This window comes from Talpa occidentalis, unplaced genomic scaffold, assembly GCF_014898055.3.
Source record: "Talpa occidentalis isolate TD23 unplaced genomic scaffold, MPIMG_talOcc4v2.1 talOcc4.16, whole genome shotgun sequence".
Lineage (NCBI taxonomy): Eukaryota > Metazoa > Chordata > Mammalia > Eulipotyphla > Talpidae > Talpa > Talpa occidentalis.
The window spans coordinates 8,526,257-8,553,162 of record NW_023601653.1 but is presented as its reverse complement, the minus strand read 5'-3'; the positions used below and the strand labels follow the sequence as shown (position 1 = coordinate 8,553,162).

The window sequence follows — 26,906 nt, the reverse complement described above, 5'->3', positions numbered from 1 at the left end:
CAAGAAAATGAAGATTTTGCATTAAATTCTTTAGCATCTCATTGGCTTTGCAGTTTGAACCAGAGAAGCCTTAAGTGGGTACCGAGCAGGCTGCGAAGCGGGAGGCTCTGAGGAGCAGGCAGACTCTCATCCCCAAAATGTTTATGAAAATGACCCTCATAATCATGACTGTCCTCTCTTCTGCTTTGAAGCTCTGAGTTCTGTTCTCACGCATGACCCAACAGAAGGCGAGTTTATTAAAAACCACTTAATTTAAAACCCCCTACTGATTTTACCTGGAACTTACTTTTGATCATATAAATTAAAAGGGTCTACTTTTTGCCTTGAAAAAATTTTCCTTCCTGAAAGCTATTTATGAGAGAGAGAGAGAGAGAGAGAGAGAGAGAGAGAGAGAGAGATCTTTCTACCTACAGCTTTTCCTGACTTAGCCAGAACTTTTGAAAGGATGGGTGGCGTAAAAGGGTTGCTCAGACCTCACCAAAGACTGGGGTCACTCACTCTCTCACTCATTCATTCATTCAATACAGATCTATGGTGCAACTTCCAGCAGGTACCAGATACAAAGATGGGCAGCCCAGGAGTGCTTGCTCTCCAGAGGCTGCAGATGCCACAGGCACTCGAATAGAGAAGTGTGCTCAAATAGAGGGGCAGTGATGGTTTGAAAGGAGGGTGGGGTCAGATCTCCTGTCCTGGGGAGTGGTCCTTTAAGATAACAGCATCCCCAACCTTCCTCTTCTTCTCACTGGACAGCACGAATTTGGGCAGGAGGTGGGAGGGCTAAGAACATGAAGGTCTGGGTGACTGGCAAGATGTGCGGAGTACATTTATTTTTCTGCTTTTACAAGCACACTTTTTACTGAAGAATAACAAACATTCAGAAAAGCACACAGATCTTAAATGGAAAGCCTCCTAAATTTTCACAAAATGAATCCATCATTGTAACTAGATCCCAGGCCAAGAAAAAGAACATCACTAACAGGTCAGAATCCCATCATCCCAAATTCTTACCACATAGTCTCCCAGTTTCTCAATTTTATATAAATTGAATCATGCCTGTTTTATGATGGGTCTCCTGAATCAACATTATATCTGCGAAATCCATCCCTACTATGGCATGGAATTGTATTCTGTTCATTTAATGCTGCAAGATAACCTGTCCTATGGATATATCTCACCCTATTCCTCCATTATGTTGTTGATGGGCATTTGGGCTGTTTCCCGCTTTGAAAGCTGTTATAACCAATCTTGAATATGTCTTTTGGTGTCCAGTGTATGCATTTCTGTTGGGAGCAACCCAGGAGTGGAATTTCTGGGTCACAGGGTGTGATACATTCAGCTGAAGCAGATATTGCAAAGTGCTTCTTTCTACTCAACACTCCCTCTGGGAGCCGATGGGGGTTCCAATGGATCTACACACCCACTAGAAACTGCCACTGCTGCCTTTTTGTGTTTTAGACCTTTGGGTAGATCTGTAGGGTTATGGCACTATGGACTGTAATCTTCATATTTTAATGACTAAGGAAGCTCAGCACCTTCGCAGGTGCTCGCTGCACCTGGTACCCTTGTTCAGGAAGCACCTGTTCAAGTCTCCTGCTCATCTTTCTGTTGGGTTGCCTGCCTGGATGTCCTGGTTTCCTGTGCCCAGTTCCACATGGACAGACGCCCATGGTGCAAAGCTGGCTGGACTTCCCCAGAGAGCAGCACTCACTGCACGCATGCTGCTAACTTTTTGTGGGATCCAAGAATATTAACCAGAAGGTTATCAAACCCTGTCCTACTCCCATCTTCATATGCCTGAGGAAACTGAGGCTCAGAAAGGCTGAGTCGCCAGCTCGAAGTAAAAGGGGAACAAAGCATTAGGGCCCCCGGGACCCCCACTTTGTGCCTGTGCTTTCTTCTTCTTTCTTCTCATCCCTCCTCTTCTCTAACCAGTTTGCTTAAATCCATCTCCATTTTCCTCAATCCCCCCAGATTCATCTGCTTCGTGAGTGACTGTTTCGTGGTCAACTGTGCAAACTTGAGGAAATCTCACAATTAGTTCCTCAGCCAGAGAGAGCTCTGAAGCTCCCCAATTGTGGAGACTGCCGTGTGGGTTGAACTGGGCACCTCCAAAGATTTCTATGTTCAAGGTCATATTCCCAGGACCCATGCATGGGATCATATTTGAACACAGTGTCTTGAAAATGAAATTAAGAAGAGCCATCTTAAATTAGGATGAGCCCTAATCCAATGACTGGAGCCCTCATAAGAAAAGAAGAGACAGAACCAGATGCAGAGGGAAGAAGACCATGTGAGGACAGAGGCTGAGCCTGGAGGGATGCGGCTGCAAGCCAAGGTGAGCCTGGGGCCACCAGATGTTGCAGGCAAGGAAGGATCCTTTCCCTGAGACTCGACGGAGTGTGGTCTGGCTGTTGACATCTTGATTTTGGTCTCTTACCTCCAGAGCTATGCAAGGCTACATTTCTGCCCCAGTTGCCAAGTTCATAGCACTGTGAGGCCACAGTCCCAGCAGAAGGATACACATGTGCCACCCCCCCCCCCAAATCCATGCCTTTGTGTGAAAGAAACACTTAAGAGTAACTTTATTTCTAAGCCTTTATGTCTTAGCTTCAGCCAAACTTATTACTGCCATTTTCCAAGTTTGGACAAATTTTCAAAATAATCATTAAGTTGTAAAAGGTGAGTGATTTTATGCAGCAAGGGATAGGAAAAACCAAAGACAGAAAGCCTACTGCTCACTGGCCAGTGGTTCTGCTCTCCTCCCACTCAGAACACCCTCCAAGAGACAGAGTCTCTTGCAGCAGCAGCTCAGAGATGAGACAGCTCCACAGCCAGCCCATCAAAAGAGGAAGATGCATCAAACAGACATTCTGGCCACCAGCCGGCCACTGTCGTTACGCTAGTTTTTACAGACTCTCCAGCCTGTCTTTTCTAGTAAGAAGAAAGCATTTTCTGAAGAAAGCATTGCCTAGGTCTCAAAATGACCACTGAACAAAAGGGAACCTATTATGATGCTTGGAAAAGTCAGGTGTTGCTGCGAGAGCTGAGGACAGCAGCAGCGTGGGGCCTGCCTGGGGGCCTGCAGCCCCGGGGGCTTTCTATCAGGTATGAAAAATATCTACTCTAAATAGAAAGAAGTCAGATCTGCTGACCAGCTCGTTGGCATGGAGATTTTAATTTTTTACAAATAATGAGCCGCTCCCCACCACTCTGGCTAGATGCTTCACTGCACAAGATGATGTCTCATTGGCTTACCAAGAGGCGAGGTGGCTGGATGGCCGGGCAGCTCTGGCCAGCTGAACATGCACGGGAGCCTGACCCAACGTTGAGCTAATGGACTGCGGCAGGGCAGAGGGCTTCCTGCAATTTCAGACTTAAGCAAAGCGAGCTTGCATGGCAGGGCACACAGCCAGGCGCCTTTGTGATGCCCAGTCCACATGCTTCAAGCAAACGCCAACGCCAGAGCCACCAGTGGGTTCTGCAGAGACACGGCCGCCTCCTTCCCTTGCCACCATTTATGACCTGGCCCAGCCTGGTGCTGTGGACTCTCCAGTGCTTCATTCCAGCTCCCCTCCCTGTCCCTTCTGGCTTCCTCTGTGCCCTGGGAGACGCATCCCTACAGATCCAATCACCTGGGATCCCAGTGAGCCCGGGCCATATGCTGGAGGGCAGGAGGAAAGAACATCATCCCTGCCCCACACGCCCTCAGGTTCCGGCAGGGGTCCCGCCAATGTCTGTGTCTGTGTCTCTCACACCTGCTTCTACTGAGCAGCCACCCCCAGTGGTCTGGGTCCCCAGCATTATCTTTTTTCTTTGCATCAGGTTACAGGCTGAACTGTAACCCCCTGAAACTCATAATTGAAGTCCTAATCCCCAATAACCTAGAATGTAACTGTAATTGGAAACAGTCTTTAAAGAGGCGAAGAGGGCCTCCCTGGTGGCACAAGGGGTTAAGATACAACCTATGAAGCTGTCCACAGCCACTGCAGCATGAGTTTGAGCTACCCACATGGTGCAGCAGACCTCTCCTGTCTCGCCCACTGCTCCCCTCAGCAGTGTACTAGGTCAATCTGCCTGTTCTGTTCCCCACTCTGTCTCTGGTGAATCCTCTCACCCCCCACACCTCTGGCCTGCACCCCAGCTCTTGTATGCATAAATAAATAAATCTTAAAAAAATAAAGAGGTGAAGAGGAGTCAAGTTCAAATGCAGCCATCAGGGTGAGCCCTTAACCAGTGTGACAAGTGTCCTTAGAAGAAGGAATCTGGGCAGATGCAGAGGGAAGACCATGCGGAGGTGGCATCTACAAGCCAAGCAGAAGCCCACCCTGCCGACATCTGGGTCTGGGATGCCCCAGCCTCCAGAATTGTCAGGAAACAAATCCCCACTGTCTAAGCTATCTGACCTGACCTGCCATAGTCTTAAGGAACTAGAAAGCACGTCCTTGGCCCAGAGCTGGTAATAAGTTGCTGCTTCTGTTAGTTTCTGGTGCCTAAGAGTCTTTGCTGAAATTTTAGTGCTGTCTTTTCACCCTAAAACCAGTCACTTTGTTCAAATACCCTGAATCATTGGAAAAGATGATGGGATCTTAGGATGTTATTCCACTTACTCTCCTGACAGCCCCAGGAAACTGGAACGATGATGCTTATTTTACTAATTGGAAAACTGAGGCTTAGAAAGGTCCTACAGTTTGAGGGGGGGCAAAGTTAGGATTTCAACTGAGGCCTTTCTGACTCTGGGGGACCTCCCTGCAACACACTGAGTGAAAGAGCCATCTCCCAGAACCAGAGGCCCAGGTGTGGGAAGGCCCCTTAGCATCATTTAGACCAAAATCTTCTGACATTCAGAGAAGTGAGTTCAGTGGCATAAGGTCAGGAAGCTTATTGGTGGCAGAAACAGGGCCCGCATGCAAGTCTGGGCTCCAGCTCTGGCACTTAGCATTGTTTCCCTGACTGGTCTGAGGATGGTGGCAAGAATAGTTACCTCTCAAGTCCCTGGGCTACCTGAATTACCTGGACAGCTGAGCATAAACACGAAGGGTCCTTAACACCAATGCACACCCGAGCTCCATGCCTACTAGTGGTGTGACAGGGCCAGTGACTTAATCCTGTATTAGCGTAACCTGCTGTAGAAAGGGAATTGATAATAACTCAGAGGGCTGGTATGAGGATTAATAGAACCCTCAGCACTGCGACTAACACACAGGCTGGTCTTGCTTCAGTGATGAGCTATTATTATTACCTGGGGTAGACTTTTAAACCCAAACCAAGGTATCGACCTGTAGGCATCGGACTCCCCACTCAGAAGCTGAATGAGAATAATAAACGGTGACACCAACAACCAACAAGGGTGACCGCAGCCCACACCGCCACCTGCCGGCCCCAGCCCTGCCTGGGCAAGTGGTTTACAACAGCGCCTTTGAAACAGCCCAGAAAGGTCATCAATGAAGGAGCTAGTAAGAAACCCGATTCAAACCCAATTTCCCTGGCCCCCAGGCTCTGGCATTTTCCAGGACCACTGTGGATGAGATGAACTAGAACGTGGTTCAGGAAAATGGCTACAAAGAAGGCACTGAGGACACTGACTAGCGCGGTGACCTGAGACTTCAGTCACTGTAGATGTTCTGTGCTGCCCCAGAGGGACTGGCTGTGTGGTCACTGAGTGTGCTCACAGCTTCCAACATCATTTATGGCACACAGTAGGTCTGCTCAAGACACGTCCACTGCCCACACAGCTGCTGAGCTGGCGCCCACAGACACAGAGTGCAGAGCAGAGGATGATGAGAGATGGCCCTTCTAGAAGAGTGAACCCCTCTCCTGCTGAAGCTGACTTCAAGGGGATACTTGAATGGGAGGATTGGGCAGTTCTGTCTCCTTAGTTCCCAGCCCAACTGAACTTCTAGAGAAGTCTTTGGATTTGGGCAAGTGCTGGCAATGCTTGCGAAGGCTCAAGCCTGAGAAGCAGGTTCACTCTGTCCTTTGTTTTCTGTATCACCTGGGAGGTGTGAGCCAATTTCTATAAACTTCGCTTTCCTAGTCTGTAAAACGCTTATGGTGACAGTGCATTTAATTTTTCATGCAACCAGTGTCTGTTAAGAATCTCATTCTGAGGTCTGCTGCGCCATGTGGGTTGGCTCCTTGGCCAGGGATCAAACACATGCCGAGTGGCTGGACAGCATGATAGCGCTGAGACTTTTCTGGAAACAGAGGTCATTGTCCTTAAGGAGCCTACATGCCAGCAAAGCACAGTAGGTCCTCACTTAACATCCTCAGGAGGTACTTGGAAGCTGCGACTTGAAGGGAAATGAGATGGAAGGAAAGCAGGTCTTCACAGGACATCGTTTTGTGCCACTTTGGCTAGGATTTTTTCCCCCCATCCATGTTATACTGAAACAACATTACTCCAGGCCCTGCAGAGTGTAGATTCAGGGAACAGTATATTATATGATCACAACACAGCAGAGGAGGGAGAAGAATGTGCTCAGGTGGGGGCTTGGTGAAATTTAAAATGCTCAGTTGGCAAAGTTTCTCTCAGAAGGTGACATTTAGGGAAACCTGCAAGACACGGGGCGCATGCCACGCTGACAGGGGAGGCACTCAGGCACTGTCAGCTATAAGTGCAAAGGCCCTGGGTGTGCTGATGTATTGCAGGAACAGTGAGGAGGGCGCCTGCTTCCCAGGCTGCTGGGAAAGTTAAACAAGATAATAATCCATTCGAAATATCACATCCATAACAAGTGCTCGATAAATGTTAGGCAGGACTATTAACATTATTCCCGGGGGTGCACAAAGGCCCTCTCCACTGCACAGCCACTCTGGCAGGCAGCAGGCCCCGGTAACCCTTTGGGGTCTGAACCTGGTTAATGCACGAGCCTCCCAGCTCTCCACCAGCCCCAGCTGGGCAAACCCACAGGCGGTCCTGTTCATGCCTGAGGATCTCCTATAAATTGGATTAACAGGGTGAGCCTTTAGGGCTGGGGAGGAAGAAGAGAGAACTCACCCCAGCTTTGTTGTGGTGTCAATCACTTAAAAAGACTGTGCGGAATTATTCTCGTCCAAACTTTCTTGCATGCAGAAAGGAGTAAGGCAGTGGGAGGGTGAGGTGGCCAGTTTGCATAATCCTTTTTAGGAACGATTTCATGCAGGGTGAAATGTCTCCCCAGAAATTAATTTCTACTTCTGTGAAATGGGGGCAGGAGAAACAAGGTGAAATCAGAACCTGTAGCAAAGATCTTGGGTGATTGCTAGAAGCAGAGTGACCAGAGGGGAGCACAGCGACCAGAGGCAGCACAGTGACCAGAGGGAGCACAGTGACCAGGGTGGAGCATAGTGATCAGAGGGAGCACAGTCACAAGAGGGAGCACACACCCCTGTAGGGAGGGTGGGGTGAGCAATAAAGACATTTGTTATCCTTATGTTAGCAGTGAAGGGAATGCAGTTATCCTAAATTATGCTTCCCATTTATCTTTTCATTTTTTGGCTGCTTTAATAATTGGAACTCTCGAAACCAATTATGGATCTCTTTAAAACCATGGAATTCTGAGGTCTCATTCTGCTAAATATAATTTTATCTCCTTCCAGGGTTTTCATTTGCTTTTTCTTCCTCTTGCTTTCATGGACCCTCTGCTACTGCCTTCCTCCTGGTTCTTGCCTGCCTTCTGAAGCCCTCCAGCAGAGCTGGCCACCAGCTAGCTGTATGCCTCCCTTCTGCCAGAAACTACCCCGTCACAGCCCTCCCCTTGCTGCTCAGCAGTCTCTCTAACTGCTGAGCTCTGGCTGGGGTGGTGTCATCTCCACAAACACCAGCACCTCCCACAGCCCAGAGGACATTTGTGGACCAGTAAATGCATCTGAATAAATGAATGAAGGGGTTCAGAAATCAGGCAGAGCCTGCCTTGAGGTTCGATTCCTATCTTCTGAATGTCTTTGATGTGAAACGGACTTTGACACACAAATAAATGGGTCAAAAGCAAAGACCCCAGAGACCTGGCTGAGCAGCTTGTTCAAAACACAGACCTTTTCTTAAAAGCCTTTATTTCCCAGCCATGGGAAGAGATGTCACAAACTTTGCTGTCAGAAGCTGTCTCTTGCTTAACTTCCTAGCCCACTGGCTCCTTCTGGGCCAAAGCAGAGGGGGTTGGAAAGAGCTAGGGTGTGGGGTGGGGCAGTCCTGGTTTCGAACCTGACCTCTGGCCCTTCCTGACTGTGTGCTGCTGTGTTGGAGAGCAGGGTTTGGGGCCTAATTCAGATGGTTGATTCCTTAAGCACTGGATAGCTTTGCCCAAGTCAGGAGGACTGAATGTGAAAATTCATTCCTTTACGTGGTTGTACTTAGTGAACCCCTCCCATAGGCCAGCAACGACCGACTCTGAAAGCTGGGAAATCAAGGGTTGGGGAGATTGATATGACTCCTAGAGGCAAAGCATCAAGCAGATGATCACAGTGTGCACAGCACCTTCTCTGTGCCTCTCTCTCTCCAGCTAGAGCCGAACTAAAGTCTCATGCCATTTTCTCCTTCTTTCGTGTCCATCCAGGAAATTAACATCTGCATTTAACTAAGGTGGGAGAAGGTAACCAATATTTATGGAGCATCTATTATTATTCTCATTTATCAGATATGGAAAGTTAGGGGCACACCAAGACCCTAAGAACCCCAGTCTTCTGGTCTCCCTAAATCATGCTTTTTCTTTCTAAGTTGCAAACTATGACTAGGAAATTTGTCCCTAAAGGGCCAGACAGTACATACTCTTGGTTTTGCAGACCTATGTTCACTGCAACATCATTTCCAGTAACCAAGACATGGTAACAACCTAAATATCTTTCAACAGTGAGTGGATGCAGAAAAATGTGGCTTCCATTTACCACAGAATATTATTCAGCCATGAAAAAGGAAAGCACAGCATTTCAACAACATGGATGAGTCCAGAGAGCATTATCTTAGGTATTTCTTTACAGTTAGCAGTCTGAGGCCAGGATTCTGGTTTCACTGGAGCAGCCCCAGAGCTTGGGGCTGCAGCATCTGGTGATGGTTAGGGAAGCAGGGTACAGGGGATAAAGAAGAGAGAAAGACAGTACAAAGAAAGGCACTAAAGTGCAAAAGGTGTCTTTCTAGTGCAGGTTTTGGAAGATAAGGGAGCATTCCTCTCCAGCAGATAGGATATCAGTAGGCAGGATTCACTCGCTTGCTTTGGAAACTGCTGATGAAGGGATCAGACATCAGAAGCTCTAAATGGTTTGAGGTGAGCTTTGGAAATCTCCCCAGGTAATTTCAATGTGTAGCCATGACCCTCAAGTGTGTTTTAAAGTGAGGTTTTGGATAATTACGCAAACCTTACAAAAGATGTTGTAAGAATGAAATGAGATAAAGCATGAAAAGCACCCAGATTAGGGCTGGGCACAGAGTCAATGCTCAATGAATATTGGTGGTATTAACACAATTGTATGGTGTGGATGGTGGTTATGTGATGGTCCTCAGCTGTCCAGCCCTGTGTATCAGGGAACAGGCTGAGCAAATTGCCCGGGGTGATTTGCCCAGGTTCTCAGCGAGTGTTCTCTCACTCTCAAGCACTGCTGGCTGGAGAAAAGACTGGAAAGTAGATTTAAGCACTGAGTTCTGTCACTGACTAGCACTGCTGACTTCTGAAATCAATCAGCCTCTCTACCCCCATTAGCATTTCTGTGAAATGGGGAGTATGTGAGTTAATGCACACGAAAGCACTGGTCAAATCAAAGCGACAGACCTCAAGAAAACCAGATGCCACATCCCACCATCACTGTGGTTTCAAGGAAAGCAGGCCCTGAGTGAATACCAGGTTGTTTTCTTTAAGGCAGGAGGAGGAGGCTCATACTCTGCCCTGCAAACTGAACCAACACAGGTGTTTGGGTCACAGCTCCAATTAGCCCTGGCATTGGTAAAACCTGAGTGACACAGTAACCACTGATCCTGCATGGGTCAGCAGAGAGGGGCAGGCATGATCAGGAGCTGGCCAGGTCCTGGGTGCACTAACAGGCCAGGTCAAGTCACTGAGTCCCAAGGCTGCAATGCCAGAGCCAGGTCGAGTTACCCATCACTAGGAGGGGCTCTGCTTCCCTTGGCCGGTTCACACATCAGGGTTCTGAAGACCTGGCCAGACCTCAGAGTCAGGGGCCATCTGTCTACATCAATAAAAGCTGAAATTAGGTTCTCCACGAGGTGGTTCAGGCTGCGGTAACAAAATCCCATCGACTGGGGAGTTTCAAAACAGAAATTAACTTTCTCCATGGTTTGGAGGATGCCAACCAAAGATCTGGATGCTGGCCGGGTTGCTTTCTGCTGGGGCTCTCCTTCCGCTTTGGAGGTGACCACTTTCTCACCGAGTGCTTGCACAGTGGGAAGTTCTCAGGAGCCTCTTTTTATCAGGGCATCAATCCCATCACGAGGGCATCATTTTCTTAAATTTCTCTATACCTCATTACTTCCTAGAGCCCCTGTTTTCAAATACCATCACCTTGGGTAAGGCTTCAATACATAAACTGTGGGAATGCTACTGAATCCATAACAGGTTCCTATTAGATAGCAACTCTGCAAAATTCAGCCTCTCCTGCAACAGAAAGTCTGTTCTCAAACAGAAGATAAATAAGCCACACGTACACACAGATGGCTAATGTTAAAATGGTTTACTTTCAAATACTAGCTTTGTCTTTACCTATCTGATCTGACACATTTGGCATTTTCTAATCTAGAAAATTTCAACTATCTATAATATTGCATATAGTAGTATGACTTCTTAAAATGTATTGTGTAGAAATACTGGCATAGACAAACAAAGATGAATATAAAGGAGCTTTATGGGTGGTGTTTATAATTGGTGGGGCGGGTTAGGGGAAACCCAGGAACAACTAAAATACCAAGTTAATAGGAAATGAAATATACACAGGACGTCCATCAAGCAGGCAAAGTATGCAGTTCTTAAAAAGACAGCAACAGAGCTTTATGCACCAATGTAGAAAGACAGCTTTTACTTTTAAGTAAGTAGAGCATAGAATCATTAAAAATGAGATCCATGCAAGGAGAGAAACAGACAATTACATATATGGAAAGAGAAAGTCAAGAAGATACTACAAACCGCTAACAGTGTTTAACTTTGGGGAAGGTGACAGGCAGGGGGATTTTGTATGTGATATTTAACATATATATATAAAGATACATTATATATAAATATATATGAAATGTAACACATATATATCATATGCAACATATAGGGGGTGAGAGAGAGCGAGAGAAGACAGAGAGAGTGTATATGTTTGGTGGTATTTTGGTAAATGTTTAAGAATTAGATCCTCAGGAAGGAAAACCCTGGTTTGCTTGTGAATTTCCATGATGTAAATATTCCCACTCTGGCAGATTTCAGGCTAATGCAACATCAGTGAGCAGAGCTAGGATGAGACGGAGGGGGCACAGGCACGAGATGGCACAGGCACATGATGCACAATGCTCCCACCATGCAGCGGGGAGAGGTGGCGGACTACCTCCATTCAAGATGTACGTGACACGCCTCCTCCAGCTTGGCAGGTGCAGCTGTTCCAGCTCAGTGGAAAGGGTTTTTTTTTTTTTTGTACTTTTGGTCTCTTTTGGCTGTTTTCCCCTCTGTATTCACCATGCAACCGCCTCGGGAGTTACTCAGCAAAGTGGGAAAACTGAGATTTTGCTGTCAGAGCTACCCAGGAAATAGAATCTTTCATAAGGAAAATAGTCTGGGCAAAAAAAGATCTCTGAGAGTGCGAGATCTGGGGGTCAGCCTTTCCCCCTAAAGACTCTGGAAGACTTACATTAGATACATTCTCCTCGCAAGGCCGCGCCTGGGGAAAGGAAGAAGCAGTGACAGAGTCAATCTCCTTGAACAGCAGCTTCTGCTCAGGAGGTGACTGATGAGAGATTCTGCCATCTTTTCAGGACGCATGTGGGGGTGGGGGGTGCTGTTTAGCAGCTTGCTTTAATTAGAGGCTCCCCACCAGGTCTGACAATCAGGGGGTGGTCTCACTTGGCTGCCTGGCTAGGGTACCACAGAGAAGCTGGCGCCTCTGAAGCCAGCGCATGGGGTTAGTGCCCCGGGCCCGCTCCTGGGCACTGGTGCTTAGCATTTGAACAAGGCCTCGGCCAGTGTCCTGAGAGGAGGGCTTGGCCTGGGGACAAGACAAACAGAGACAATAAAAGGACAGAGGAGGTGAGTGACAGTGGTTTCTCCCCAGGCTCAGAAGTGGAACCTTGTGTGGATCAAGGTTCAAGAGCCAGGATGACTGGATCAAGCTGAACTGCCTCTTTAGCATGCAGACCGTGGGCCTGTCTGGCTCCTCACCTCCCCCCGCCCCCGCACACATCCTGCCTGCACGCTCTCCCTCTCTCCCTCTCCGAGGTTGTGCTGCCATCACTGAGTGCTCACTGCATGCCAGGCATTTCCCTTCTCTTCATCCTTCCAGCAAGCTCGGCAGGCTGCACTGCCACACCCATTTCACAGATGGGAAAGTCAGGCCAAGAAAAAGGGACTTGACTCTGGCCACTCACCCGGTAAAGGGTGAAGGCAGAGTTTGGGTGCTCACCCCTCTCTCCCTGAGGGAGGCATCTACTCCTCGAGGTACGCCCTGGGTTGAACTGCAAGGACAGGTGGTGTGCTATTCCCTGACCAAGCCAGGTGTTCCCACATCTGCCAGGCTGGACCTGGGGGCTGGCTGTTCTGTTGCCCTGGAATGTGTACTCAACTCCCCCCACTCCCAGTTGTCCTGGCTCTGAAACCTTTCTCAAAGCATCCACTCAAGCCTCCACCCTGCTCTCAGTACTGTGGACAGACCCCTCCAACACAGCCCCCCAGCGTATTGCCAGCAACTGTCCTTAACTTCCTGATCTGAAGTCTGGCAAAACACCTGTGTGTCGGGGATGAGGGTGCACGGGCAGAAACTCCATCTTATATTGATTTCTACTCCTAGCGCAGAGCCTGCTGCCAGCACCTGGAGCCTACGACGCTTGCCTGCTGGACAGCACAGCATAAGGCCAAGCGCTTGGATGGTCTCCCATCTGCAGGCTCTCACCTGTGCCCAGTACAGGTGTGGGGAAGGAGGGAGACATCATCCTCCAAATACTTCCACATCTTGAAGGCGGGAATAGAAGCCAACAAACCAGACCCTTGCTCTCTTAGGGCTTGCGAACTCAGGGGGACAACGAGGCACACATTTCCAATTGCTGTGACCATAAATGACCTTGGAGCTAAAGCACAAACCCCAAACCCGCAGTTCAACTGGTCAGAAAACCCAGGGGCTGCACTCTCTGCACAGGTTCACGAGGCCAAAATGAAGGTGCCAGCCAATGTGGGGTCTCATCTGCAGGCACGGGGGAGAATACACATCCAAGCTCATCAGGTGACTGCAGAACTCTGCCCCTGGAGCTGTAGGGGTGCAGCTCCTCTCCTGCCGGCTGACATGGGCCACCTCTCTGGATCCCCGCAGCCACGGGCCTTCCTGTTACATTCCTCTCCAGCTTCAAGCCAGCAAAGGCATCACGTCAGCTCCTCACCCGTCCAACCTGGCTTCCCCTGCCACACTGTTCTGCTTCCAAGTGGAGAAAAGTCCTTTGCTTTTAAGAACTTGTGGGCTAATCCAGGATAATCTCCCTATTTTAAGGTCTGTAATTACAATTGCCCAGTAACATAACATATTCACAGGTTGGAGGGTGTGAGGCATGGATACTGGGGGCACAGAGTTGGGGTGTCACTGTGCCTCCATAGTAGATAGCAGCTGAGTAACCAAGAAGGTGTTTAAAATTGATGGGAAGTACAATGAAGAAAAATCAGCAAGGGCACGGGCTGTGCTACACTGACATGGCGGGCAGGGAAGCCACGGGAGACTGTTATCGGGGCTGTGGACTGAAGGAAGTGATTGGGCAGCCGGAGTTGGCTGGTGGAAGGGCTGCCCAGACAGAGGACTGAAGCCCAGGGGTAGGAATGCTTTGGCCCAGTCAGGAGGCCAGCATGGCCGAACAGATGAGGCAGGGGAAGCAGGCCCATGTGTCTACAGAGTCAGCCCAGGTCAGCCCAGGCCAGCCCAGGCTGACTTCTTTCCCAGGATGCTGCAGGTTGCCTTGATTCACTGGGCTAGTGGTGATCTCCACAAACCCAAGAGCTGAGACAGGAGAACAGGAGATGATGCCGGCTCGAAAGCATGTGCAGGTGAGTCAGAACTCAAAGGCAATAGAGGCGAACAGTACACAGCATTCTGAGCTGGAACACTCGGAGGACTGATTCAGGCACGGCTTGGTTGTAGGTGAGGCAGGTGGAGTCTGCAGGTCAGCAATGACCGAGAGATGGTTAACCATAAAACCTGATGAAGGCCCGAGGAATGAAAAACACCTAAGTCCATCTTTCCCCAAGAGCCTCTGAGCTTGCTGTTCTCCATGTCTGGAATGCCATCATTCTCGATCTTGGTGTGCCCACCAACTTCCCTTCCTTGAGGTCTTCAGCTCCAATGAAAACCTTTCTTTTTTTAAAAAAAGGCTCTTTCTAGAGGAATCCAATTTCCTCCCATGCTCGCCGGCACATCCTATTGTCAGGCTTCTCACATCCTCTACGCTCATTGGATTGGATAATTCTATGTTGCAGGGGACTCTCCTATGCATGGCAGGATGTTTAGCAGCATCCCTGGCCTCCACTTACCCTCAGGAGCAACCGCTACTTGTGACAACCAAAATTATCTCTGGACATTGCCAGGGCCCCTCAGGGTGCCAACTTTCCCAACAACTCCCACTGACAAGTGCTGTTCTGTTAGTGTCTTCCAAACACTTACCAAAATTATTTTATTCAACAACAAATACCTAGGGCCTAATAAATGCCAAGCATGATTCCAGGAGATAAAGCAGGGGAATAATCGAAATGGTAACCCTGGAGGAACTTCTGTCCTCATGGAAAGAGGCAGAAAATTACAAAGAAAATGAGCAAAATTATTGCAGGTCAGATGGCACTGAACGCCATGGAGAAGAGCAAGGGTAGAGGACAGAGGATGGCTGTGGATTGGAGATGGGTGGACCCACGGGTCACAACAGCAGCAGCAGGGAAGCGAGACTAGATGAGCCGAGAGAGTGCAGGAGGCCCAGGAAGACTGGAGGCAAAGACTGCAAGCAGGGGTGGCTTCTCCCCCTCCAGAACAAGGGGGCAACCGTGCAAAGGGCTGTTTGTCCTGCTCCGCGACATCTAGGCCTGGCAAGTCACGCATGGTAGATGCACGATGCCTTTATGCTGAATACATGAATGAGCAGATGCATGGTCAGGCTGGGGAGGGAGTGCTCAGCCCCAGATACCTGCGGCAGACAGAAGGTGGAGCAACCTTCAGAAGACACTGAGGAGCCCCCAGTGTCTTCTGCACATGTGCAGCTCAAGCATACAAGGAAAGGGAGAGCAATGAGGTGTACAGCTAGTGATCCAGGCATCATCCCAAGCACTTGACAAACATCATCTCCCTTTTCTCCTGAAAGCAACCTGCAAGGTGGGAGCTCTAGCTTCCTGTCCTGATAAATAAAAAAAAAAGATTGTTGCATCATGGAGCTAGTAGCAGATGGGGCGGGACTTGAATCCAGGACTGTCTATGTCCAGAATATAAGCAGAACTTTTTTTTTAAAATAGAAAAATAAAATGGCAGCACCAGGAGCAAGGGGTATAATACAAGGGGTCCAGGCAAGCACTTGATGCTTGAGTCAGCCTGTTGAATATCCAGAATGCCTTAGTCTCCAACTCGCCAAGGGGGCAGAGCACTTTCCTCAAACAGCCTAGCACAACGACAATGTCCCTGCATTCCACATGGTTCCCATGAACACCAGCGTTTATCAAGATCAATGTCGTAACTATCAGCACCAGGAACTGTTTGGGGGGCGGGGAGGTGATGAAAGAGGGGTCAGAAGTTGAAGTATTAAATCAGGGGAAGACGGTGCTTTTGGTCTGATATTTTACCAAAAGTGGTTCACAACTTTGGAGAAACGACAGGTGGCAGGCATCCCTCGGGGAACTGGTGTCACCCTCACTGTCTCCTGCGTTTGTTACCATCACACCGAAAGCAGTTAGTTGCATCCTGAATACACGAGCATTGAAGCACCTGACTGCTTCTACTGTAGCCCAATTACACATTGCAGTCAACAGTATTTTATGGCAAATTAATTCCCATTTATTTCTTTATATTTTAGCCACAAAACTATATTAATTTTTGGAAGTCATATTTGTAGACAGTGTCATCTAGGTGTTCTTTGAATTTTACTCCAGGGTTGTCAAAGAGGGGCTCAAAATATGTGTGATGGAAACGGGGCGAGGCCACTGGCTGAATGGATAGAAGGAATTTTCATTATTTTTGTGGCGTTTCCTAAGTTGAGAACTAAAGTGGCATCAAACAAAATCATGCCAAGATTGGCCCACAGCAGATAGAACTCACCAGAGATAAATAAAAGTCTCTGCTCTTGGTTCCAATCTGCTACAGAAGGACAGAATGGCTCTGGACAGTCATTCATGGAGCTTTTCAGATGAACTCAAGTTCAATTTGAGCTTCATGTGCAAAGGGCAAAGAACGTCCGGGACAGGAAACTGGTCCTCAAACTTCAGTAGACCCCAGAATCCTGGGGAGAGCATGTTTAAAACACCAGGCATCTGGTCTCCTCTCCAGAGATTCAGATTCACTCCTTGGGGTGGAGGCTGAAAGCTGACATTTTAAACAGGTGAATCCAAAAACAAGCTGAAAAGTCCTGGAAGGTGTGAACCCCTGAGAGTTTGATCACATCCAGGGAGCATCACTGAGGTCAGAGTGTCACCCTGAAGGAGAAACGGATGCTCCTCAGAGGAGGTCAACAATGAGACGGCAGAGGGTCTGGGCGGCTCTCACCAACCTTTTTCCTGTGGCAAGAAGGGTGTGCAGGGCTGCTGGCTTGTGCTGGCTATGGATACGCGAGGAGACCCAGGATGTTGACTCCGAGGCACAGTGGCACAATGTCCCGACAGTAGGAAGAGACACGAGAGCACACGTAGGGCAGACATTTCATCTCTGTTCAACCTGGTGACCCCTGGACCACCCCTTGAATGGCAAGCATCTTTCAGTAGGATTGTTCTACAAACTCCATCTAAATGCGCCTGTTCCAACAGCTTGGGATACAGAGCTGAGAAAGACCTACTCCCCATCTCTGGAGTTGATGCTGGGGCAAGGCAGTTTTCTTTTTCTTTTTTTTTAATTTTCAAAAAAATTTTATTTTTATATTCCCCATATAATTGCAACTCCCTTATTTTGACCCCAATCCCTCTCCTTCCCGCCCCCCCCATAGGGTATCTCTGGTACATAGTTGTTTGTTGATTTTGATTTTTACTTTCTTATAGCTATTCTTTTTCCTGGTCCCTTATTTAGGTTTTCTAGATTTCTGCTAAGAGTGAGACCATCCGGTATTTTTCCTTTTCTTTCTGGCTTATTTCGCTGAGCATGATCCCTTCCAGCGCCATCCATGTTGCTGCAAGCTGCATGTGTTTATCTTTTTTGAATGCTGAGTAATATTCCATGGTGTATATGTACCACATCTTCTTGATCCAGTCATCTGTTTTTGGGCATTTGGGTTGCTCCCAAAGCTTAGCTATTGTAAACAGTGCTGCTATAAACATAGGGGTGCAGGTGCTCTTTGGAATTGATGTTTCTGTGTCCTTTGGGTAAATACCTAGGAGTGGAATTGCTGGATCATATGGAAGCTCTATCTTTAGTAGGTTGAGGAATCTCCACACAGCTCTCCATAGTGGTTGGAGATTCACTCCCACCAGCAATGCAAGGCAGTTTTGTTCACATTTGCTTCCATGGCTTGGGTCCCAGTATGATGGGGCATACCCGAGTTTAACGGCTTTCTTTATGTCTGGGCCACCCACACCTACATGCAATTTGAATCTCCAAGGCAGGGATCCAGTATGCAGATTTCTCAGCCTTATCTGTCCAGTTTCTAAACACATAAACGTCTCCTGCCATGTCTTAGGGAATTTGTCTAGAAAAGGCTGGTCTGGGCTTAGGGCGGGGCTCATATTCTACCCTGGGTGTCCATCATGCCAGGGGCCATATACTCTTATTTGTAGATATACAAACCTAGTGGACTGAAATCTTTTGGCTTTTCATTTCCATTAATGCTGTTTTTTATTAAGACTGTGAATCTGGTCAACTCAGGTACCAAAAAGGACATTTTCTTTTTAAACCCACCACTCCCCCTTGGCTCCTTGACTTTCTCTCACACTCTGTTTCTTCACCTCAAAACCACAGTTCGGTTATCAATAGACCAAAATCGTCTTGAAGGAAGATTCTTGCTGTCACTCGTGTTTTAAAATTCATTTTCTACCAGTAATAATTCAGTCGCAGGTGCTGAATGAAATCGATTCAAGCCTAGTTTCTCCGGATGCAATGATCACAGACAGAAATCCCTCAAGCACCGTGTTCCTCCAGCACCGAAAGAGATGCGGCTGTTGGCAGACAGGACGAGGAGCTCAGATAAGTGGAGGGACAAGTCTAGGGTCTCAGGACATCAAAGTCAGAGGCAGAGCAAAGGGTCAGCCTACAGACCCAGGGTCCAGTTTTCCTAGTACAGTCTTTAATAGTTCTTTGGCAATTGCTCAAATGTTTTCTCCTTTTGAATCCCTGCTGCGGTGCTGACCTGTAAACCAGCTTTACCTTCTACTTCTTCATGGGCCAACACAGGCTCAGAGGTGAGTCAGTCCTTGAACATCCTGATTTTGTGGATGGGCGGTAAGGACACTAGCAAAATGCTTCCCCTCCCAGACAGCCAGGTCTCCATCTGCCTGTCTCTCGTCTAATTCGGAGATTGAAAGAACAAGATACCTTTGATTTATAAATTGCTTCCTAAAGCACCTTGTCTGGCTAATATTATGTCCTTTATCTCAGGGAGGACACACTTTCCCTTTGGGTAACTTTTGGGACCATGCAGAAGACCTCTGTAAACTTGTGCCCTTCTGTTCCCTGGCCTGCCTACCTCTTTCCCCAGACACCTGCTACTTTTAGTTACTTTCTTTTTTTGGGCTGCTGTTTGTTTTTAAGACAGTCACCCATCAGCACAGGAACCGAGATGGGCTGAATCTTAATGAGCCTGTCACACTTCCGTTAAAAAAAAAAAAAAAGTCCTGCTGACAGCTGAATGCTGGGTGAATGACAGCTTTTTGCACCTAGCAGGTGATGAATGGACAGAATGGTCGGGGACAAACCCATCTCTGTGTAAGGAGCGGGGTACGGCCCTTAATTCCACCCGAACAGTTCTGGGCAAAGGGCCCCACACTTCGATCTGCTTGGTCATCCACAGCCTCTGTGGCTCAGCGGCTCCGCGAAGATGGAATTAAGTTGTAAACTGCTCCCATAAGAAGGGAGGGGGTGGGATGGAAGATGACTGGCAGCTCTTTCCTAATCTTACAGTGGGCCTTGTGCCAGCAGACAGGGGAAGAAGAATACAGAGAGGAAGGGGCAAGCTGACCGGCTCTTGGAAGGGGAAGGTCTACCTTCTAAGGTATATCTTGCCTGGTGAACGTGGCTGAATCTGAGTTCAATCTAAATTCCTTGGAGACGCTGACTCAGTTAGACGGTGGTCAGGAGCAGCAATGAGAACTATATAATCGGTTTCCAAAAGCGTTGCCAGGCCGTCCTGTGGAGCTGGCCCCCCAATAAAGGAGCCTCAAGGAAGGCTCAGGAGTGGGGTTATCACTCTCAGCATACAGAGGGGAACCCAACACTCAGAGAACCCAAGTAGCTTTTCCAAAGGCACAGGTTGAAATGTCACAGGGTCAAGTCTGAAGACAGATCTCCCGACTCAAACATCTCAGGCTTTTTCCAGGGAATTTCAAAGTAAACCACAATTAAGAAGCTGATAGAAAAACGAAACTAAAATCATTATTTTTTCCCTATAATAACACAACAAGCCAATCTTTTCCAGACAGTGGAGAGAGAGGAGAAAAAATTGCTAGGGGCTGATTATAGCTGGAGACAAGAGGAGACATGCACTGGTTCTTTCTGACCAGAGGGCTTTGAGGCCTTAGCAATCCCTAGCCAAGCATATCATCACCATTTTTAAAGCAGATGGGTTTAATTCCCCATAACATACGTGGCAGAAAAATGCAAGAGGGCACAGACTAAGATTCACTGAATGCTTGTTTTATGCAAGCCCCAGACGAGGCTCATGACATGTTAAGCTATGAATCCTTGCACATGGAATGCTGTGATGCTACCATACGAGGAACAGACTGAGGGTTCAAGGAGGTGAAGCAACTTGGCCAAGCTCCCACAGAGACTGAACTGTGACGCCCACTAAGTTTCCCCCACTAAGCTGAGGCTTTGCCACAGGGCTCTGCTGGAGACACCCTTTTGTGGAGGTTTAAGATGTGCTGGGATTGATGATTGATGTCCCTGCCTTGATTTCCATGAGAATCTAAATGTCTGGATGACTCACCCGCTGATGTGTGGCACCATTCCTGGTCTTAAAATAACAAATCCCCTTGATGGAAGCCAAAGCATCACTATGCCGCATAAATCCTTTTATAATGATCACTTGGTATCACTGGCTTATTTAAATGGACACATCACTTCTAACAAGGCTCTTTCCATCTGCTCTGCCCTTTTAGTGGCAGCAAGAAGGGAAGTAACTCACGGCCTCAGCATATCAAGTAGGAGCTGGAGGTGGCTGAGCTACTTGTCTGTGTCCTGACCTCATATTCTGAGGCAAACTGGGGGGAGGGGGGGGCGAGAGGGGACATGTCATTTTTGTCATAATAAATTCCCCAGCATGCTACATTTTTCTTCTGCCTGCAAAGTGAATTGATGACCCGTGGTTTTTGTTTTACGCAGATAACTGTGACCCTGGTGTCGTGTCCTCGAGGCCCTGCTGTTTATCTCTGGGTGACATTTCCTAGGATTATATGTTGTGGAAGACAGAGGTAAATAGACAGAAGGTGCTACCTGAGACTTTTTCTCTCCTACCCGACAAGCAGGGGTGTCTACAGCTTTATGAAAATCTGGGGTGAACGGATCTGGGCCCAGGCACAAAAGACCAACACGGGGTGATCCCTGGCTCTCAAAGGAAAACAGGGCCTCTCTGGATCCACCAGAGTTCTCAGAGGGCCCAGCCTCAAATACATCGAGAAAACTGCTCCTGGCAAAGTTTGCTGGGAGGCGAAGGAGTGGTCTCTTTTATCAGAGCAGACCTTGGACCTTCTGTTCCAGAAACATCCTGGAGGCTTTTTAAAGGTCAGATCCTGGGCCTTTTGAGGGCAGAAGGAGGGATTCTACATTTTTCAAAAGTATTGTTGAACCCAGAGCCATTAAAGTCCACCTAGAAGGTTAGTAGTCAACATCGCAGGCACCTGACTTAGCAGACTGCAGCCATAAACCCTCAGAGCTGTAGTATTCGTGTGCATGAAACAGAGATAAGAATAGACCTGCCTCCCAGGGTTAGCATCAGGATATAATGAGATGAACACCCACAAATCACCTGGCACAGTGCCTGGCCGGTGCTGAGCTGCCCCAGAGACACTGCCTTCCTCATTAAACACTTCCCAGCCACCTATAAAGGAACCTTGCTGAGTTGCTTCAGCCCCTGTCCAGGACTCCTTAGCCCTCCCACCATCCAGCAACTCCAGGGTTAACGCCCAGCACCGCAGGAGACCCTTTTAGATTCAGCTCAGGGTCTGGGAGGGGCTGAATTCTTCCATGGCAACCTCTGCAGGCTGTGAGGCCTGACAGGTGTAACAGGAGAGCATCCCATAGAGTGAGGCGACCTGGATACTGTGGCAAATGTCAAAGGCTGGTCTTCCACTCAGGGTGCCTGGCTGCTACCGCTGGCTGCTACTGCTGGCTGCTCCGGCAGTGACTCTCGACTGACTTTCCTTTCCTTGTCCTCTTCCAGTTCTGACTCCACCCGACCCCATCTCTGAACTGCACCCCACAGGCTTGATCCTCATCCTTTATCCTTTTTGCATCTGATGGCTCCAGAGCCTCATCCCCAACTTTCAGAGCTGACATTCTGGCTCTTTCCTAATACAGACTGGCCTGAGCCTCTGGGCCAGCCTTTACTTCTCACCCTCGGGCGGCGCCACCCCCAGACGCCTGCCCCATCCCAACCCAGCTGGTCTCAGATGCCAGGTCCAGTCCTTCTGGGCTGGACCTACCCCCCTGTGTCCTGAGCTCCCCCTTCTAGCCTTGACAGAGGGCACAGGTCTGCATCCTCTGAGAAGCAGAGAGGATGAAGAGGCAGAAGGGTCCAGAGGAGTTTCAAAGATAGACCCTGGAAGGACTGAGCCCCGGGGAAGAGGGCAGCCTCTCTGGTTCCAGTTTACATGCTCCGTGAGGTGGGGGGCTGTGTCTGGCCCACCAAGTGCAGGGCCTGGTGTATAGTAAGCACTCAAGGGACAGCAGATGGATAAGGAATGAATGAATAACTGAATGATACTGTTCACAGAGACAGAAAAGCTGGATTAGCTACAGGTAGAACAGACTTGATTTTAAGCACACGGTGTTTAAGGGCTGTGGTGCTCCTGAGTGTAAATTACCAAATAATTCTGTGTTCTCATGGGCACTCGCTCGGCTGCCTCTCCCCACCCCTCAAAGGTAGGCGCGGTCACATGACGTGCTTTAGCCAATGAAATATTAGCAGAGATGTCATTTCCGGTCAGAAACTTTCAGGGTCAGTCTCTACTATGGCTATTTCCACCAGCGGGGGCGGGGGTGGTGGGAGGCGGCTGTGTCCAGATCAGTCCTAAGTGCCGGCCACAGCATGGATCCCCAGAGATGAAAACGGGCATGGAGCCAGGAAGATCAATTTCTGTCATGTTAAGAAACTGAAGTGTTGGGATGCTCTGTCACTGCAGAACCATCTCCAGTCCACGAGAATAGAGCCAGAGGTCTACCAGGCAGCGACGACCAGCAGATGCAGGACGGGCAGTCAGGACACTGCTACAGACCTCCACTGCTACAGCCCGACAGCCACCTGTGCTGCAGCCGTGGCACCAGGAAGGACCTGGAATGTGCTCTGAATGACTGTCCACTGGATTTGGGCAGCCAGGCAGCCCTGCCCGAGCCTCAGCTGACCCCGTCACACAGGAAGGGGCCTCCAGTCCTACACGGCCCCTCTGGACCCTCTGCCCACCACCTCGGGGCTTACCTGTGTTGTAACCTCTTCCGAGGGCCGGCCAAGGGCGGTGATTTTTCCACAGATTTCCAAGGTACCAGTCACTCTGGTTCTCCACCAGGCCCAGGACCTGCTGACCTGGAAAGACAGAAAATGCAAAGTTCTTAAGAGATTTGAGCCACGTGGACCAGAGAGCCCTGCGCAGCAGACAGGGTGACAGGGGAGCAGCCAATCACCCTCACGGCAGCTTTCATTCCCGGGAGTTTTCAGCAAGTGCTGGGCCCGGATCTAAATGCTGAATTCGTGTTAACTTCCCAGAGCTCTCGCTCAGGCAGCCACTTTTTCACACTGTTGTGTCAGCTGCTCACGCATCTACGCAACTTTGGGGAGGGCATGTTGACACCTACATCCGTGCACATGCTTCCCTCACCTCCACCAAGCCCCCGAGTCGCTGACTCCCATCCCCTCTTTCCTGCCCCGCTCCCCACTCCCTCTGGTAACCTCCAAAACTTCTTTTTCTTGTATTTTGCCAGTTTGTCTTCTTTGGTAATTTCTATTCCACAAATAAGTGAAGCCGCCCGATATGGGTCTTTCACTTTCTGACTTACTTCACCGAGCACCATCCCTTCCAGATCCACCCGCTGTGCCCCAAAGGCCCTATTTCAAACTTTTAAATTCCAGTTGACTACACAGTCCACAATCCCTTTACCCAGCGGCTGTCGTTGGGCATTTAGGATGCCTCCGTGACTCAGGGATTGCAAATAGCGCCGCTAGGAACACGGAGTACCTAAGTCTCTGTGTATTAGTGACCTGATATTCTCGGGGTGAATACACAGCAGTGGAATTTCTGGATCATATGGTAATTCCATTTTTATTTTATTTTTTTAAAATTTAAGTATAAATTTATTTTTATTTTATTTTATATATTTTTTACATCATATTTCATTTTTGCACAATGTATGCATTTTCGTCTTGGTTATAGTCCCCGTATAATTCCCACCCCCCCTTGTTTTAATCCTATTCCCTTCTCCCCCCACCATCCTGTAGTGTGTCTCTGGTTTATAGTTGCTTGTTGATTTTGATTTTTACTTTATTATAATTAGTCTTTTTCCTGGTCCCTTTTTTAGGTTTTCTAAATTCCTGCTGTGAGTGAGACCAGCCGGTATTTTTCTTTTTTCCTTTTTTATTTTTTACACTATCTTCCTATCGTTTTCCATAGAGGATGCACCAAATTACAATCCCCCATGAGAAGCTGTGTGGGAATTTTTATTGTTCTCATTTTATAACAAAAAAAAAATGAAGGCTGTAGGGAGTAGCTAATTAACTTGTCCAAGGTCACCCAGTTAGTCTGTGATAAAGTTGGAATCCCAAGCTCTTGCTCCCTCCCTCCATTCCTATGTCCCTCTCTCCTCTCACCTCTCCCCCACCTTGTCTCCTCTCCCCTTCTTTATTTCTTAGCTTTCCCAACACAAATTGATTAATGGGCGTACCCCTTTCCAAATGTTCCTTGTCCTATTTTCAAGTGTTCCTGTTCTACCATTTCTCCCCATGTAGTACTTCACTAGCTCTCTGGACATGAGAGTCCTCTCACACCAGAGAGGAAGAAACAGCTGCTTAGTGAAATGGGAGCCTGCACAGAGGAACCCACTCTCACGGCGCTCTCTCTCTCAGATGCAATCTCTCGGGTTACCGTGCAACATGCCAGCATCATATCAAAATGGGGTGCTATGTGGAGCAGCACCTGCTTCTCCTATTCCCAAAGATCCATGTTGATGTTGGCCCCAGTCCCTGGGCTTCCTTAGCACAGCAGGTGAGAAGTCCATCTCTCCTGGCACTGGGTCTCGGGCACAAGCAAGTGGGCACCAGCTCCAGCTGCCTTCCACGAGACAACGTTGTCATGGCACACGCAGAAGATTTTCTCTTGGAATCACTACCAAACCCACTTTATAGACCAGGACACTGAGGTTCATATAGTATTATGACTGGCCAACCAGGGATGAAGTCAGCTTAGCATTCTGTATTTGTCTGACACCAGGTTCCTTCCTCTGTCTCAATCCAGTATCAATTACTTTCTTTTCTTTTTTTTTAAGATTTATTTATTTATACAAGAATTGAGGTACAGGCCACAGGTGCGGGAGGGTGAGATGATTCACCAGAGACAGAGTGGGGAGCAGAACAGGCAGACTGACGAAATACACTGCTGAGGGGAGCAGTGGGTGAGACAGGTGAGGTCTGCCGTGCCATGTGGGTTGCTCCACCACTGGCGGGGATCGAACCAGCACTGCAGAGGCTGTGGACAGCTTCACAGAGCTATGCTCAACCGCCTGCGCCACCAGGGAGGCCCCAATATCAATTACTTTCATAACACACACTTGAGGTAGGAATTATAAATCCCCATTTTACAGAAAGAGAAACTGAGGATTAGAAAGTTTCAATAACTAGTGAAGGTCACATGAGTAATAATCACTGTCTTCCACAGCTACCTGATGTCTTCCAGAGCCCTAACACTGCTGGCCAATCTGAGAAATAAAGACCTTTCTGTCCAAACGAAAGCTCAGCAGAACGTTCCGGAAACACAGCAGTTCCCTGGACACCACACTGGGTGATATAGAACCTGCTTGGTGCAATGACAGTTCCCTGAAATGATGGTGTGTGGGTTTGGTGTAATTTATTTGATCAATTTATCGCGCTCCTATCTAAATCATCAGCCCAGCACAAATACATAAATTAGAGGCCTGGGAAAAATACTACTGCCCACTTTGTCATTGTATATGATCACACCCAAAAAACTTGTAGAATTTCTCAGAAGAGATCACCAGTTCAGGAAGCACCAGAGCCAATCAGTTCCACATGCAACAAGCTTGGGACTTCCTGCAAAGCGATTCTACCTGAAAGGTACAGCGCCCTTAGGTGAGAAGGCTGTGCCGAGCCCGGGAGCAGTGACTTCAGGAACCTCACACCCAGCTTGCAAAGAGGAAGTGGGGTGCTGGTTTATTATACTATTGACCCCAGGTTGGAGCCACAATTTTTTTTTTTTGTATGATGCAGGGCTTCATGGATCAGTTCTGAAGGATCTTTCCTTGCATGTAGGGGGTCATCTGAATTTCAGGTAAGGCATTTTTTCATCTTTCTGAAAGTCCAAATCCTGTATTCTGCCATTCTGTGCAATTATATTCTGCTGCCATCTACTTCTTCAGATGAATTCTCTACTAGCCAGACTTTGTGCTAAATGTAAATGTATGGCTTTGCTGCTTGTGTTCTTACTGCTGTGGTTTGCTCGTGCAGCTCTGGCTTGGTGGGGCTTAACCTTGCCCCCTGGAACCCTTCTCATAATCCTCCAGGACCATCTCCAGCAGGAAGCCGCCTATGAATATGTCCAAGTCAGAGGATCATTTAACCTTCGCACCTGCACTTGGTGGGAGACACCTGTATTAAAGGCTTCTGGTCACTTTGCCATCAGTTGATGCACACCTGGTAAGTACGCAGTGGGTGATATTCAGGCACCCATCACTTGGAAATACCCGTCTCCCACAGGAGTCCAAGGGTGAGGATGGCTTATATCTAACACACAGTCGGTGCTAGCGCGTGTCTGCTAAACAGATGACATGTGGTGGGTCCATCACTCCCGACAGGGACACCATCATATTAGTGTATTAGGGTCTTCACATCTTGGAAGCCGAAAGCATTTCACCCTGTCCCCATTTTTCATTATGAACACATTCTCCCACTCAGCACTCGGAGCTCTGGCATCTTTCTCTCCTGCATGGAAAGC

The 26,906-nt window shown here is 48.3% G+C and overlaps 1 protein-coding gene across 2 annotated transcripts in view; it reads right to left on the bottom strand.

Moving 5' to 3' along the window:
• Positions 1–26,906, bottom strand: part of LARGE1 (LARGE xylosyl- and glucuronyltransferase 1) — a 436,269-nt gene that overhangs the window by 77,809 nt on the left and 331,554 nt on the right. For both annotated transcript variants that reach the window (XM_054696078.1, XM_037513671.2), the window contains exon 7: positions 23,168–23,272. In XM_054696078.1, the coding sequence (XP_054552053.1) occupies positions 23,168–23,272 (105 nt within the window). The remainder of the gene's footprint in view (positions 1–23,167; positions 23,273–26,906) is intronic.